At 29.6% G+C, this 13,725-nt stretch overlaps 1 protein-coding gene across 2 annotated transcripts; it reads right to left on the minus strand.

Annotated features, from left to right (window-relative positions):
* Positions 1 to 453: 453 nt before the first annotated feature.
* On the minus strand, positions 454 to 5,592 carry LOC103491489 (uncharacterized). Of its 2 annotated transcripts, none has more exons than XM_008451469.3 (14): positions 5,238 to 5,592; positions 4,914 to 5,011; positions 3,935 to 4,017; positions 3,732 to 3,858; positions 3,409 to 3,472; positions 2,717 to 2,814; positions 2,532 to 2,616; positions 2,044 to 2,167; positions 1,607 to 1,708; positions 1,471 to 1,535; positions 1,269 to 1,350; positions 1,120 to 1,199; positions 881 to 1,021; positions 454 to 649 (listed from the first exon to the last, which is right to left on the minus strand). In XM_008451469.3, exons 1-13 carry the CDS (start codon positions 5,441 to 5,443, stop codon positions 964 to 966), a joined length of 1,272 nt encoding a protein of 423 aa, XP_008449691.1. In that variant the 5' UTR covers positions 5,444 to 5,592; the 3' UTR covers positions 454 to 649; positions 881 to 963. The 2 variants fall into 2 exon arrangements, with proteins under 2 accessions (XP_008449691.1, XP_050941059.1); XM_051085102.1 differs by having other exon boundaries at positions 4,914 to 5,038; positions 5,238 to 5,371.
* Between the last annotated feature and the right edge of the window lie 8,133 nt (positions 5,593 to 13,725).

Below are 13,725 nucleotides of genomic sequence, written 5' to 3' on the forward strand. Positions count from 1 at the left end.
AATATTATTGTAATTTTTTATATTATATTTCTCGGTTAGGTTATGTTGGATTTATTTTTTAATAGATAGATATATAAATATATAATAACTTTGTGTGTTTTGAGTCGAGATGTGGTGTGTCACAGTCATGTTTGTATGTGTTGTCCATGGCCGCATGACTGCTCCGACACCTTACATTGTCTTTTTATCTTTTCAAATATTTTTATTAAATATGGTCATCTCGCACGTTAGCATTTGCAAGTCTACCAGTACCCTTTTTGTTCAAAATGTACTATATGGGGGTAAGACTTATCATCATACTTTTATACCGAGTTATAAGATATAATATTATTGTTGTCCCTTATTACTTATAGCTTTATAACGTTATCTCTTTTCTCAAACATGCTTTCATAACATATAAAAATGAAGCTTCACTCCTCATTTTCTTGAAACAAAGTTCCACATTCTTAGAAGAAAGGAAAAAATGGAGATTCGCTTTAATTTCTAAAACAAAGCATACAATGTATCGCAAAAGTTTCATTCAATTTCTAGTTTGTTGTCCCACGGAAATTATACACTTAAATAAATTACATGAATTTCCTCCTCGTCATCAGCTATCCACAAAGTAGCCTGATCTAGTCAAAATCAGACAAAAAGCTACTTCCAGTACCTGGTAAAATAAAACCAAATCATCGAATCGATGAAGCCAAGTTGACCCATTAAAGAATTTGAAAGGACTTTTGAAAAAAATGTACTTAACGACCCATTGGTTAAATCTTTTAAGCACTCCATATTTATTTTCAATTTATTTTAACTTAAAAAAACCTTTTATGCCAAACACTTTGAGAATTTTGGAAAGTGCTCAACTTTGTACCATAGTAAAATGCTGTCGCAAACTCACTTTTAGGTAGAGATGACACCATCAATTGGGTGCAACAACACCAGGAAGTCGACAAATGAAAGATTCGGTGTTGTGGGGGAATGTCAGACATATATTCCTAAACCAAGTTCTTTAGGCTCTGTTTCAACCATCCATGGAGGCCTGTTGAGATTAAAATAGATGATTATGATAATCCGAAAAGCGGAAGTACTAATCAATATGTACATGTATACTCATTGGAATCGGTTAGATCATCGTACTTGTTCATTACAAAATTGATCGTCCCTTGGGCAGCACGGCTTAGAAGAACTTCCCTCGCCTCAATTGCTATTCCTTCGGGCTATATAGAGATGCGATTAAATTTAAAGCCAATGACAAACTTTCGGGGTAAATATTTCAGATACAATACCTCTTCGGGGAACCAAACTCCAGGTTGTGTGTTTCCCTCAAGAACAGCAAGTGCAAATGCAGCAGTTGAATATCCCACTGATCTGAAAGAATTCAAATATGACTCAAGATTTGAAGAACATAAGGAGTTAATATTGCATAATATATAACTGGAAGTTGATTGAGAACAGCTCTTAAGAAGGGAGGAGAGGGAGAACTCTTACTGGGAGAGCCTCCGATGACTGAAAATACCCACAGTGTTTCGCCCATTAGAACATTCCAAATCAACCTACATAAGAAAGCAAGCATTAGGAAACTTTTTATACAGATTCAAACTTCATAAGAAATTTTGTGTCTCACCCTCATGGATACACGTTCTCCAGCAAGACCATCAAATGCTCGAACAAAAGGATCGAATAGTTGAACCAAATTTTGAACTTTGCTTCTATCTCTAAAATATTCCTGCATCAATCAGTCAATCTTCTATTGGTATAGGAGCCCTTGTTCATTGTACGTGATGTTTGATTGGAGAGGTAAGTTGTATGTTATTTTGGTTCTTGATAATTTTATATAGAAAACTTTCCAATATCTTGCACGATGGTATCCATCAACTGCAAGGCAGAGTAAGAAGTTTCTTCAAAATCAGTGTTGATAGAAAATCACATCTAAACGCAAAGTAAGTTAAATAAAGTTATTTAGCGGCCATTATATGGTTTCAGGAAAGAGTTCCCTTGACATAAAATTTGTAAGAGCTAATTTGACTAGTTAATGATAAAAACATAGCATTCAACTCGCACCAACGGAAGAAGATTGGTCAAGGCCAACATTCCCCAATTCCAAAAAAATGGTGCAGTTCCAAAACGAGCACTGACTGTTGGCACTCCCAGGATTTCATGAGCAGTTCTTACTTCTGGCAAGTTCCTGAAATAAACATACATTTACTCAAGATGCAGCTTACACCTTTCAAAGCAAAGAAGTCAAAATTTTCCCACAAGTGGCGTCAATTGCATGTTATCACCAAACGAGAGCAAAAACTGCAATCCTTAAAGTTGATGAAAGGAATGGAGGGATATCAAAATATTCTCTTAACCACAACTTGAAACCATCAGCTTAGTTTAGAACTTTAGATAATGGATTCCTATGATTGTTGTATGATATACACAGTTTGAACTGTAAAAGCACGTAGGTCTGTCCAAGAGCTTTCCTATGATTGGTTAAAAGTAAATCACTACATACTTGTGAAGTATTGCATGATCAATAGCTTTGCTACATAGAATGAACTTACAGCAGAAATACATCTCTTTTCCCAATTCCTTTTCCAAAGTCAATGTTGAGCATTCCGCTATAAGGTTTTAGTTTGAGCTTTTCCCCTGATTCCAAGGTCATGTGCAGTGCATCAGTCGCCACTCAGAAACGATGCAGAATTGACGTATTACACAAACAGACACACAAGTTTCAGTTGATACTGACCTTTATTATAAGCGACCACCTCCTCTCCCAGAAGTAAGAAACTGGTAGCTAATATAGTTGGGCCAGCACCACCAGTGCCTGCAGTGTAGTAGTAGAATCTGAGACAAGAATTTACATTTAGTTGCAGAAGAAAGAGCACCGCGTCAATTTTTATATTTAGTTATATGAACAACTTCAAAGTTCTCTAGTTTTAACTGAAACCTTTTCTGAAATGAACTTGCAAAGAAAGATGACATTAAGAGTGTAAATGTAAACATTAATTACAACATCTCCAAAACAAATCATGCAAAACAGTATGTATGGCACGGTTCTGCTTCAAAAATACTACAGAATTGAAATGGACCAAAATGGATATAAAGTATATCCTTCCCTGCCTCCATAACAAGTTTAAAATGAAACAGGTATCTGATAATGATAATAATATAAAACATCTGAAGGCATTCAAATCCGGGATCTTTTGATATGGTTCTCTTCCATTTTCACACAAAATCTTGAAGCTAAGGAAACTCCTCAAAAGAAATCCGTAGATCTGTGAATAAAGATTATAAATTTCTTATTCCCTCGTCGGCACTGGGAATTGGTTTACCATTTTATGCACCAATACAATATTGAATTATAATTGATGAGAAAAAGTATGCTTTATGCTTAGTCATGAGGCTTATTGATCAGTCACGTGGTATAAGGGATTTCACCTTAGCCTCTCGGGCTCACCCTTGCTTTCATCTCTCACAGCACGTACAAGCTCTGATGCCATTACTGGCATGGTACAACAGAAAAGACTTATCAGTTAGACGAAAATATTGACTTGAATATATTGCCTTTACTTCCCATTGAACCTTAAACTTCAACCTATAACCACTGGCCCATTGTTTACAAAATATCTGTGCTACATAACTTTCAGGGCCAAAGAAATAGATAAACACTGTATTACATTTAAGGGATTAAGCATCATCACTAATAGGAACTATCCACATCCGAGTGCGGAGTGCATGATAAGAACATGGATATTATGTACCATTGCTCACTCCAGGGTAAATGCCAGCAGTTGTAATAGCTGGAATGTTTGCATCGATAGCTTTATTCTTGAAAGATTTTGCTTTTTGTGAATACTTTGTATCGTCACAGACATCAACATAGGCTGTCTGCAGAGGAGACAAAGAGACTCGTCAATATACGGTCATATATAAGAGAGATCTTTAATGCAAATGCAGCTCTTTCCTTGGTATTTATGGAAGCTTCAAGTACAGTGCACTTCTCTGTCTGCTGGAAAGGTCCAGCCGTATGAACTACAAGATCCACGTCTGTAATGACAGTTACAGATTTCAGTTAAGCTCCCTTGGTAGCAAAAATGTTAGACATTAAAACACCTTTGGTTTAAGGTGCAAGGTTTTCACGTGTTTTGATCCAGGCAGACATCATAAATCAAGGTATCTGCAACTAAAGAATACCTTCATTCTTAATATTCTTAGACCATAAAAAGATCATTTATTAAGAAAATAAAAAATAAGTAAAGGGATGATGAATTGATGGGTATGCCATTTTACCAATCCTGTTGTAAATAAACCAAAATATTTTCAAAGGCACATCAGAAGTCAGAACCACCAAAGATCGGTTGACACTTGACAGTCTTTGCAGTAAAAAAAAGGTCGTGAAATTAATAATACACGACATCAAGAGACAAATACCATGTTATTTGTCAGAGATTCAGAGCTGAAACTTTAAAAAAAGGCATTAACTGTGTAGTGTAAACAAAAAAAATAGAAGGCCGTCAACAGGTGCAGGACTGTCCATGTGTGTTGGAACTTCCATAAATAGGCAACTGAATTAAGAGAGTATTCATAATAATAATGATAAAAAAAAGGCAAAGATAGCGCTATTCAAAATTTGAAAGAAAGAAAAAATCCTTGAACCGCGATATCTTGTATTTCACACTACTCTTTTCGTAGCCTTGAAGGTAAACTTTATGTATGATATTATTTCCTTGTGGGTTGAATTCAACTTTATCTTTGAGAAAATTAAACCATTAAATTGATCGTAATTTGACTGCTTAAGTTTCTAATTTGAATCTTCATCGAAATGAGGAAAATGAAAAGGACACAAAAAAGATTCTAAAACATGGAAATATTTCACATACGAAACGAAATTGATCCAAAAGACTAACGCTGAAATCGTATATTAATCAAAAGAATCAGTATACCACTCAAAGCAGCCTCCAACATATCTACATTACCAACATCAACTTCCACAAACCGAGAATTTCTCCCGAGTGTCCCGACCATAGCTTCACCCTTTTCCCTATCACAGTACGCATCTTAAATCATTCTGAATGTCAGATTAGAAAAAATCTCTTCGTTATCCACCAAAAATCAGTAAAAAAACAGTTTCGGTTTGTAAAAACAAAGTTCTACACGAGGAAATACCGGATAGTTTCGACTTCAAATTCATTATCCAAACATGTCTACGAAGAAGTAAAACTAGCCGTATTCAAAAAAAAAAAAAAAAAAAAAAAAGTAAGAATCACCTGTTACGACCACCGATCACGATCTGAAGGTCTGGACAGAATTTTGAGAGAGCAATGGCAGTGGATGCTCCGACCCGGCCGGTGCCTCCGAGTACCAAAACCCTCGAATTGCGAACATTCTGAGGGAGTTGAAGCGGGAGTTGAATGTCGGCGTTGGCCATGGCCATGGGAGAGAGGGTTTTCAAACGGAAGAAAGCTCCCGCCATTATTTGCCGCTGTGTCTCTCTGCACCGGCGAGTCCTTTGCTTCAGACAAAGTTATCTCTAATCCCATTATCAGTTTTATCGTTGATGATGACGTGGCAACAAATTGACCATAAGTTTACTTTCGTGTTTATTTCAACCAATGAAGTTTTGTTACCAATTGATTTTAATTTGGAAAATAAATACACACTATTTTACTCTATGATTTTTTAAATAAAAAAATTATTTTTGTTCTCTATCCCTTTTTATGATTTTCATTTTTCTATAGTAAAAGTAATTCAATTTTTGGCCAAATTTTAAAACAAAGTTTTGAGTTTTTTATTTTTTTTTATACTTAAAGACCGACTTTATTTTTAAATAGGGGTAGAAAGTTTAGCTCGATTAACATGTATTGAGTAGGGGTAATTATCAGTCGATCGAAGTCAATTTTTTCTCGAATCCATTATAGTCGGTTTAGTAAAGTGTCAAACCAACCTCTACATCGATAAAGTAAGGGTCGAGCGGTTTATGTCAGGTCGGTTTAACGCTTAAAAATACTTTTTGGAAATTCTTGCATGACTTGAAACTTTCCAGAATCGATCCCGACTGACCCTCTCGTTTTTCAACTGACCAACTTTAGTTTGTGTCGATCGACTCGATTTTTCGATCTATTATGCTCACTCTCAGTACTGAGAAGGGTTCACATTCAAATCTCTCAAACCAACTTGTACTAAAATAACCAATAATTCAAAGGAGGTAGTTAACAACTTTTTTTATTGGTTTTTTTTTTTTACTTTAACTTTGTTTTTTTAAAATGCTTAAAAAAGAAAAAGATAGCAAAACAACTAAATTAATATTTATAAACTCAATTTTCAAAACCAAAAACAATCGTATTTACTATTAAATATATGAAATAACTATCTTCAATTTAATACATATGTTTTGAAAGCAAATCTCTCCTCTTAAATATTAAATTATAATCTATATTTAATCTTTAAAATTCCAAAGTGACGTTTATAAAATTAAATACAATATTTAAGGGCTAAACCCAAGAAAATCAAACTCCATGTTACTCCAATTTTACATAATTGAATCCTACTTAATAAAATAAGAAAACAACACAACTTTTGTGTATATATATATATATGAAGATGATTAGGAAAAATCAACATTGATATTAATGTAATTAATATATTGATTGGTGAAAGCAACAAAAAAATATCCGACGTGTACCGAAGGGGGAAGAAGTGTGAATTGTCACGTGGGAAAGATCACAAACCCACAAGGTGACAGCTGGACTTTTGGGTGAAGTGAAGGGGGGAAAGAGAAAAAAAAAAGAGGTCAAATAAAATTTCAAACAAAACCATTTAATTGAAGTCACAAAGGAATAGAATTTGGTAAGATTCACCCTCTATGTTTGTGTGGGGTCCCTATTGACTGTCCAAAAGTGGCTTAATTATTATAACCCCCTTTTATTTTATTTTTCCTTTTTATTTTTTTTTTAATTTCTTTTTAAATTTCAATGACACGTTTCTTTTATTTCTCCGAAATAAATCGAAAAACTAAGTTAACTGACCAAATTTTAGGTGATCGATTGAAAATAAAGAGATTTTATAAGATAAATTTTCATAAATATCAAATATTTACGACACGTGTAACAAAATCAAAAAGCCGTGAAATTGGCAATTTTTTAAAAAAATATTTCATATTTGTCCTTTTTTTCATCGTCTTTCTTCTCGTCTTTATTTCCTTCTTCTGTCATTTTTCTTTTATACTTTTTTTGAAATAATTTTTTTTTAAAATCAATAGTAAATTGTATTGCTTTTTTTTTTCAAGGTGTTATTTGCTTCAAAATTATGTACCACAAATATAAAAGATGTTGAAAAAAAATTGTTGGAGTTCAAAACACAAGCCAAATTAAACGGTCATGTACAAATTTAGAATTAGGTAGCAAGACATAAACGATCTAGTTGAATATAAATGATTGTGCAGTTAAATCTAAACATATTTTTTTATTATTGACTTGTGGGCTTTTTCCATTTTGACAGTTTGTTATAATTTTTTTAAACAAACAATATGTTTAAATATTTTCAAATGCTTAATTCGACTAATCACTGGAATAACAACGATCAGTTTGAACTCTTTCATGGTTAGAGTCGATTGGAACATTTACTAAATCAACAAGTTCAGTGATAGTTTATTAAAAAATTCAACTCCGACCAACCAATGCAACTCCTACTCCAAAGAAAAGGTTTGTTCTAATAAAAACTAGTCTCCTCGATTTGACTCAATCCACCTCGTATTAATGAATTTATATTATTTTTTATTTTTTTATAAAAAAAACTCTTATTATCTACATTTTAGTCATTTCTCCCATCCTTACAAATACCCAAATGTCTATAATCACAAACAAAATTTAGGAAGATCGTTGGTTTTCTCATAACTAATATTTGTTTATTATAAAATAAACAATAGTTCAACAAGTATCGAGTTTTGTATTATCAATCTTCGAAATTATACAATTGGTCTGTCCACTTTGAGAAGAAAAAAAACAATATTACAAAAAGATATAAATTTGAGTTAGTTTGTTTGTAATTCTATCGTTTAAACGTATTATATCTCTTGATTTCATGTGTATCGGTTTGTTAACTAAAAAGTTTAAGGAGATAATGAGGGAAGATTTTATCTTTTGATTTATATGTTGAAAGAAAATTATTCAATAGAAATATTTGCTCTTTTTTTCCCAAATCAAATATTCCCATTCTAACTAACTTTTTGTCTTTTAGGTTTCTAAAATTTTGCAATTTTTGTTTATGTATCTTTTATAATTATAATTTTCATGCTCTCAATAATCCAGAAAAAACTATTTTATATATTAAATATTGAAAAATGAAATTGGTGGATGAAAAATTGATGTTTATAAGTTTAATAATTTTAAAACAGAAAAATTCTAAATTATTATAAGAGTGTTTTTATCGATAGAAATATATTAAAACTATTTATAAAATATAGTAAAAGTCATCAAACATTCCATAGTCCATTTGAAAATTTTGATATATTTTGTAAATAGTTTTATTTTCAAAGTTGTTCATAACAATTCTCAATTACTTTTATATTCATAAAACATTGTCCAATAGCATATCACCATATCCAACTACTTTGCATCCCAAAAAGCATCACATTTCAATCGAAAAAAATCAAATAAGACGTACCCCTAGATAAGCCTTTATAAACAACAACACAAGCAATTGGCCACAAAATGTTACACTTATTAGAAACATTGCAATCAAAGTCTCACATTAGTTAGCTAAGAACATGGCCACACGTATATTAAGTAAGGACAACTATCTTCATTGATATGTGACATTTTGAAAAAGTGAAACAAAAAACAAAGTCATGATAGTGTGTTTTCAATACAGAGATATTTAGAGAGTTCATTGTCCTTACAACACTAGCAAGCAAACTAAACAGCTCCCCGACCAAGCGTAAAAACGTTGATTTAGGCTACCACATTAGAGACCAAAAAAGTAAAAAGATTTATGTGAAGGATGGGAATTAGCCACCGACCACAAGCTTTGTGAGGAAACAAAAAAAAAAAAAGAAGAAAACACAAAAGCATATTATTAGAATAAAAAAGCAGCCACACACATCTCTCTCTCTTTTGACCAAAGGTTTTAGCACTTTGATTGGTGAGAGATGCTCCTTTATAAATTATATATATATATATATATATATCAATCGAAAAATAATCTCCTTTCAAACTCCTTTTTGTTTTTCTACGTTGTAAGACCATAATTGAGTTTGTTGAAACATACGCATCATTGATTGAGAAGTTAAAAGTCTAAACTATCGTATAGTAAATTATTATGTATTAGTAAAAAGGGAAAAAAAAAAAGTTTATAGTTTTATCTTTTTCATCTCGTTTAATCACATTCGAAAAAGTGAGTTTGCATCTTATAACATATTTGATGAGTACAAACTATCTTGTTTGTTACTTTTTAGATTTTTTAAAAATGAATGTTTATTTTCATAATTGCGATATTAATATTATTGGAATTATGTTCCCAAAAATCATTAATTACAACTAATAGAAAATCATTAGTGGTTATTGGATATTGCATCGAGTATCTTTGTTTGGTCAACGGTGTATCTCAATTGAAGTATAGAATCAAATGTTCACTTGCTCCATTATTTAAAAAAATATATATATCAAACTACTATGGAAGATAATAATAATAATTATAATGACAATATCATAAAACATGTAAAATTAGCTAATATATAAATACACATACATATATCATAGTGGTTTATTTGACAGTGACATTTGCTCACAAATCATAGTATGTTCAAAACTTCAAAGTGTGTCATGTACAATGGTATGAGTATCAGTGTCCGGCCAAATGATATCAAGGAAGAATATATATCTTAGTTTAAATCGTGTTTCAATACCTAAATGAGGATGCTCTAAATAATGTAGTAATTAATTATAGAAGTTTCCGTTATGGTTTCCTATGTTAATGATATATTTTAATTGTATGGTAAGATTAAAATTGTTTATGTGGATATAAAGTTTAAAATATTTATTATTACGTAGAGTCATCGTCACTTTAGAAGCAACAATATGATTCTTTTTGCTATCTCTAAACGTTCGTTCTTTCTTCTTTATTATATATTTTAGAAAAACGATAGTTTTTATGGTAGAAAATAAGTAAAATTCACATTAGGTCAAGCTCGAGAGCGAAATATGTGAAACTTCAATGAAAAATATGGAATGAGATTAAAAAAGTATTATTTTAAATGTCAAAATTAATGAAAAGTATTAACAAACATAACAAAATTTTACAGTTTATCAATAAAAGATAGATGATAATCGGTATTTATCGATAATATTTTGCTATATTAATAAATATTTTTATTCATTTTGCTATACATTTGAAAATAACTTTTATCAATTACAAGAATTTTCCTTCTTAGTTCGATTTACAATAACGAACTCATTTGGCCTAAGAGTTTTCCAAATGTATATTTTTAGTCCCGAGTATTTAAAAATAAATTTAGAAGCACTTTTATTTGATTAAAATTAGAGATAATGTGATTTTCAAAATTATTTTTTTAATTTAAAATATCATTAATTATTTAAAATAAAGTTACAAAATTATTTGAGAGATTTTCAAACTTATTTTTTTAAAAAAAACCCATAATTGTTGTTGTTATTATTTACATAATAGTTTGACTTATTTATTTAGCAATTGAATAGTAAAATGGGGAAGAAAACAAAAAACAAAAACAAAAAAACGTTTTCCTAAAACGGTTACATTTTAAAATCATAATTTTAGTTGGGAGACAGTCAACTCAACCAAAACTAATCAGCTCCAAAAGCCCACCGTACGATCCTTTATTCTCAAATATGGACGGCTGGGATTCGTTTGCCAACTCAATATTTTCTTCTTTCATTTCAAATTCTCATATATCACATTTGTTTTGCATTTTTTTTTATAAATTATAGATATATGTATTTTTAGATTTTCTCGAGTCTACAAAGTCATATGATGTTTGTCTCTAGATATTGAATGTTCGATCCTCATCCCTCGATTTAAAAGTAGAAATATAAGATTCAGTACACATACGTATAATAAACGTTTACAATATAATTATAACTATTGTTATTCAAAGGTGACAGGACAAATTTTATCTTAGTTAAACTATATTAATTTTGGTGGATAGAATTTTGTTAGGTTGTTAACATAGCTATAATTAAAGTCGCAATATTATACTATTTTAAACGAAAATATGATTATTTTAAGTTGTTATTGAGATTACGGTTGACTTAATTTAATTGATTTTTTTATTATATTTTTCAAAGGAAAATTATAATTTTTTTTATTTATTTAAGATGTCTTGAGGTGTAACAAAATGAGTTAACTTATTTACAAATATAACAAAATTTTACTTTCTATCTATATTTTGTTACAATTTTAGGGTTTAGGGTTTAGGGTTTAGGGTTTACTTTCTATCTATATTTTGTTACACAATTTTACTTTCTATCTATATTTTGTTACAATTCTATCTATATTTTGTTACAATTTTAAATATTTTGAATCGTTTTATCACTTACGGTAATTTTCCTCTTATTTATCTATTTATTTGTCTTGTCTTGCACCATTGGAGAAATATTTTCAATACAAAACTTAATTATAAAAACAAACAACTCATTATTAGTTAACATAAAAATTGTTATGAATAGTAAACAAAAATAAAACTATACTATAGTAGAAAATTTAAGTAAAAAGAAAAAGCAACAAAAAAAGGCAAAATAATTGCAGTTTTTCCAATGAAAAAAATACATAAAATAAAAATAAAAATATTAATAGAAAGCATCTTCTTATATATCAAAATAAAATAATTAGAAGAAATTAGGTAGAAATTTTAAATTTAAACATGCAATTGTGGGGTAGCGAATGCCACCTCAAATTTTTGTTATATATATATATATATATATATCAATTAATTTAGGGAGGAGAGGGAGAAAAAAATAGGTGGAGAAGGTGTTGATTTTATTTATATCTAGAAACTTGTTCATGATCGTTTTTTTTTATGTTTAATTTTAGTTATTGTATGTTTAATAAATTTTAAATTTAGTAAATTTATGTATATTTTTTTATTGAATTTGATTAAATAATTATAATATTTTTTTTTATATAAAGAAACATAATACGTGAGTTTATTTTTAATATTTATAGTGAAAATACTAATTGAAAAAATAAAAAGATAAATAATGTGTTATTATAGTTTTGAATTGTTATAATTAGATTGCAATAGTTTTTTTCGTTGTAAATTACTTTAGTTTGTATTATAGTAGTATGTGTTCGAGGTATGAATTATTTTGGTTTAAGAAGAAAATAGTAAACATTGTAACAAAGAATAAAAAAAAACAACAAATATAAAATAGTAAAAACTATAACAAATGAAAATTTTCGACAATAAAATAGTACAAATTAAGAATCTATCACATTTACTATTTTCTTTAGAGAAAACTACCTTTTTAGTCTATACGTTTTGATGAATATATGCGTTTGGTCCCTAAATTTTAAAAATATACCCTTTTACTCCCAAAATTTATAAAAATAAACTCATTTGTTCATCAAATATTCAAAACATACATTTTTAGTCCATAGATTTTTTAAAATAAATTTAAAAAGTTCCTCAAATAACTTTATCTTTTTAGTTTAAATAATTACACAACATTTTATATTAGAAAAATAACTTCTAAAAACCCATATTCACTCTCAAACTATTTTTTTTTAAATTTTAAATATCATATAATTATTTTAAAATATTTAAGTTATTTATAAACCTATTTTTAAAACTTATGGATTAAAAAGATACATCTAGAAAAATCGAGGATTAAATGGGTTTATATCGACAAAAAACACATATTCATCAAAACTTAGAGACTAAAAATGTAGTTTTTTTTTCATTCTTTTCTTTATTGCTATATTTACTGTTAGAGTTAAAAAAAAAAAAGTAAAAAGCAATAGTAAATGCGAAAGATTAGTAATTTTAAACGTGATTAAAAAAAATATCAACTTGAGCTTCGTTACATTCAATTGGTTGTGAGTGCAAGACAGCGGAGCGAGTCACGTAAATTAGAGGGAACGTGGAATATTAATATAATAATTATGGAATAAATAATAATAATTAATACTATATTTAATTTACAAATGTATTATTATTATTATTATTATTATTATTATTATTTTGTCAGAAGAAAAGAAAAAAGAAAAAAAACAAAGAAATTAAAATGGGAAATCTTGGAGTTGGAAAAGGGAAGAAGGGTTAGAGCGCAGTACAGAATTGGTTGCTTTTTCTGCCACGCACAGCTGGTCATTAGCGTGAAACAGCTGGCGGTACGGCGTCGTATCCTCCAAATACGCAGCTACCGTCGCCGCTCATCACATCATCATCATCCTCCTCTTTTCCCATTTTCCTCCCCTCTACTTTCTCTATTCCCATTTTCCTCCCCTCCCAACAGCTCTTTCCCTTTTTGCCCCTCCCCCTACCCTTTTTCCACTTTACGTCAAATTTCGTCCTTTGACTTTTCTTTATTAATCCCTCAATTATATCTTCATTATTATTATTTGCTACCATCTTTCATCTATATTTTCATTTTTATTTTGTTAGGTTAGTTTTTGGAAAATTTATTTTAAATAAGCAAAAATTTCTTAAAATATTTACAAATATCATAAAATATCACAATCTATTCATGAAATATCAAAATAGATTATGATATGTATCATGATAGA

Source organism: Cucumis melo, chromosome 5 (genome assembly GCF_025177605.1).
Source record: "Cucumis melo cultivar AY chromosome 5, USDA_Cmelo_AY_1.0, whole genome shotgun sequence".
Lineage (NCBI taxonomy): Eukaryota > Viridiplantae > Streptophyta > Magnoliopsida > Cucurbitales > Cucurbitaceae > Cucumis > Cucumis melo.